We start from the raw sequence: 2,209 nt of genomic DNA on the forward strand, positions 1-2,209 counted from the left end.
CTTTAAAGTGGATTTCGTTTATTTAATAAATGAACAAATTAAAATAGGATTTGCCTTGTAATTATAAAATATAACTTTTAGGGATATTAACTTGTAAGCCACTACTTATTTGTATGTTCGATATACCATTGAAGTTATTATAATTGCTCAAAAAATATCAAAGATATAGTCGGTTATATCGGTTTCTAGTGTTGTTTCCGACCAAATATGAGTTTTCCGGTCAAATATGAATTTTCTGGTCTTCTTCAACGATTTTCCGGTGAATTTTACGAGTTCTTCAAGGCCACACATTTTTTCAAAAACAAAAACCCTTTAACTAAATGTGTACATTGTTCATTGAGTGTGGTTCATTTTTTAAGTTTGTTCTTGAAATTTTTGAAGTTCGTTTGTTCATTTGTTCTTGAAATTTTTAAAGTTCGTTTGTTCATTTCTTCAGGTCATTCTTTAGATACTACAGATTGTTTTTTCATCAGATTTGCCATTCTCAGTGTGGTTCACACCAAATCTGAAAAACCGTTTATCAAATTTCTTGAGAAGATATCATATTTGTCCGCAAAATTCATATAAGTTATAATATAAAAATTTGTAAAAAATCAAAATTTAGTTACCATCCATTTCAACAAGATTTAGAAAGTATATTTCTTACTGTTATATAAATGAACGAATTTCTTTTATAAAATATATATATTCAATGAACGAATGAAACATAGCTGCAGCAGCAGCAGCATATTATAAAAATAAACAAATAAATAAAACATACAAAATTAATTTAATATAATTTTAAATCTCTTTCTTCAACACAAGCCCTAAACTTGGAAGGGTGGTGACCACACCGGCTTAGAGTTCTCCTCCGCCTGTACCTTCCCGCCGGTCCGGCTGCCTTCAACAAAAGCATAATACCTCAAGAAGAAAGCAAGAGTCAAAACCAACCATTCCAAACAGAACATCAAAACACAGAGCCCACCGGCCATCTTCAATATCACCGCCGCATCATCCTCCCTCACATACGATTTCAACGCCGCCAAGAAATTCGAAGTCGTCGTGAAAATCAGAACAGATACAGATCCCTGGAAAATCGCGGTGAGGACAGTGGCCACCATGTGGGCTGCATACCACTTGTTTGACCCGGCAGACACCGCGTTGCAGCCTGAGATGGCTCCGGCGATGGTGATGATATGGAGGAGGACAAGCAGTCCGCCGGAGACGGAGGGGAAAAGGCGGAGGGAGAGTGTGAGGAAGATGCAACTGGAGGCTGCCCCCAGTAAGATGTAATTGCTGATGAGAAAGAGTTTGTGGGTCTTGTAGTGTGAGTGAGCGTCGCTTGAGAGACCCATTTGCTTAAACTTGTTAATTTTTCCGGCGAGCGGTGGCGGTGTAATTACAGTTGCGGCGATGGGATGTTAGATGGTGTTGAAGAGAAGGATTTGTTTGACGGTAACGGTGTCTGTGTGTGTATATATAGATAGGTAGATACAGAGACATTGAGGACCGTTGGTCTGATAACGGCTAGTTGGAGAAATAGTTGTCCAACGGCTATGAAGAAGATTCTTGTAATTTGTTTCTTTTTCTAAGAAGAAAGGGTTGTCTACCTTTTCAAATTGACGCTCAAATGACACATTTTATATAGACTTCAAAAAAACTATTAAGGAAATTTTGAGAAAATCCGTTACATTTATATATATTTTTATTGAAAATCCATTATTTTATTTTTTCTTTCAGAGAATCATTGATGTTAATAGATACTTTATGAAAAATTATTTTGAACATGTTTGTAGCTAAATCAAAGGACTAGCGGTAGGACAGTTATCATCAGGGCCGGCCCAAGGGCTGGGCGAGCTGGGCCATGGCCCCGGACATCACAATAATAGGGGCATTAGATTTGGTCCACTTATTAGAGATCTAATATTATTTTGGCCTAAATTTTGATCCACCAAGTCCAAGTGAGTCCGGTAGTAGGTTATCACAATATCGACAAAAGAAAACTAGGACGGAGGGCCCAATTTCAAACATCAGAAGACGAGGAGACGACCTTGCTTCACGCTACTTAAGGAAACGAGGCGACATGACTATTTCACGAAATCAGACTCTGTCGTTGCCCCTCATACCTGCTATCATCGATGGATTTAAATGACTGCTATTGGTATTTGTTGGACAATCTCGAATTGGGAAGTTTAAAGTGTAATGTTATTTGGGCTATTTGACCTTTTTG

The 2,209-nt window shown here is 37.6% G+C and overlaps 1 protein-coding gene across 1 annotated transcript; it reads right to left on the reverse strand.

The window, feature by feature from the left end:
• Window positions 1-648: 648 nt before the first annotated feature.
• On the reverse strand, window positions 649-1,433 carry LOC111885967 (uncharacterized). Its single transcript, XM_023882205.3, has one exon. It carries the CDS (start codon window positions 1,332-1,334, stop codon window positions 807-809), a length of 528 nt encoding a protein of 175 aa, XP_023737973.1. The 5' UTR covers window positions 1,335-1,433; the 3' UTR covers window positions 649-806.
• Window positions 1,434-2,209: the final 776 nt, after the last annotated feature.

Source organism: Lactuca sativa, chromosome 1 (genome assembly GCF_002870075.4).
Source record: "Lactuca sativa cultivar Salinas chromosome 1, Lsat_Salinas_v11, whole genome shotgun sequence".
NCBI classification, from domain to species: domain Eukaryota; kingdom Viridiplantae; phylum Streptophyta; class Magnoliopsida; order Asterales; family Asteraceae; genus Lactuca; species Lactuca sativa.

What these genes read in the sequence shown, in the direction of transcription:
- LOC111885967 (XM_023882205.3), bottom strand. Translation starts at nt 1,334, where the DNA reads ATGGGTCTCTCAAGCGACGCTCACTCACACTACAAGACCCACAAACTC.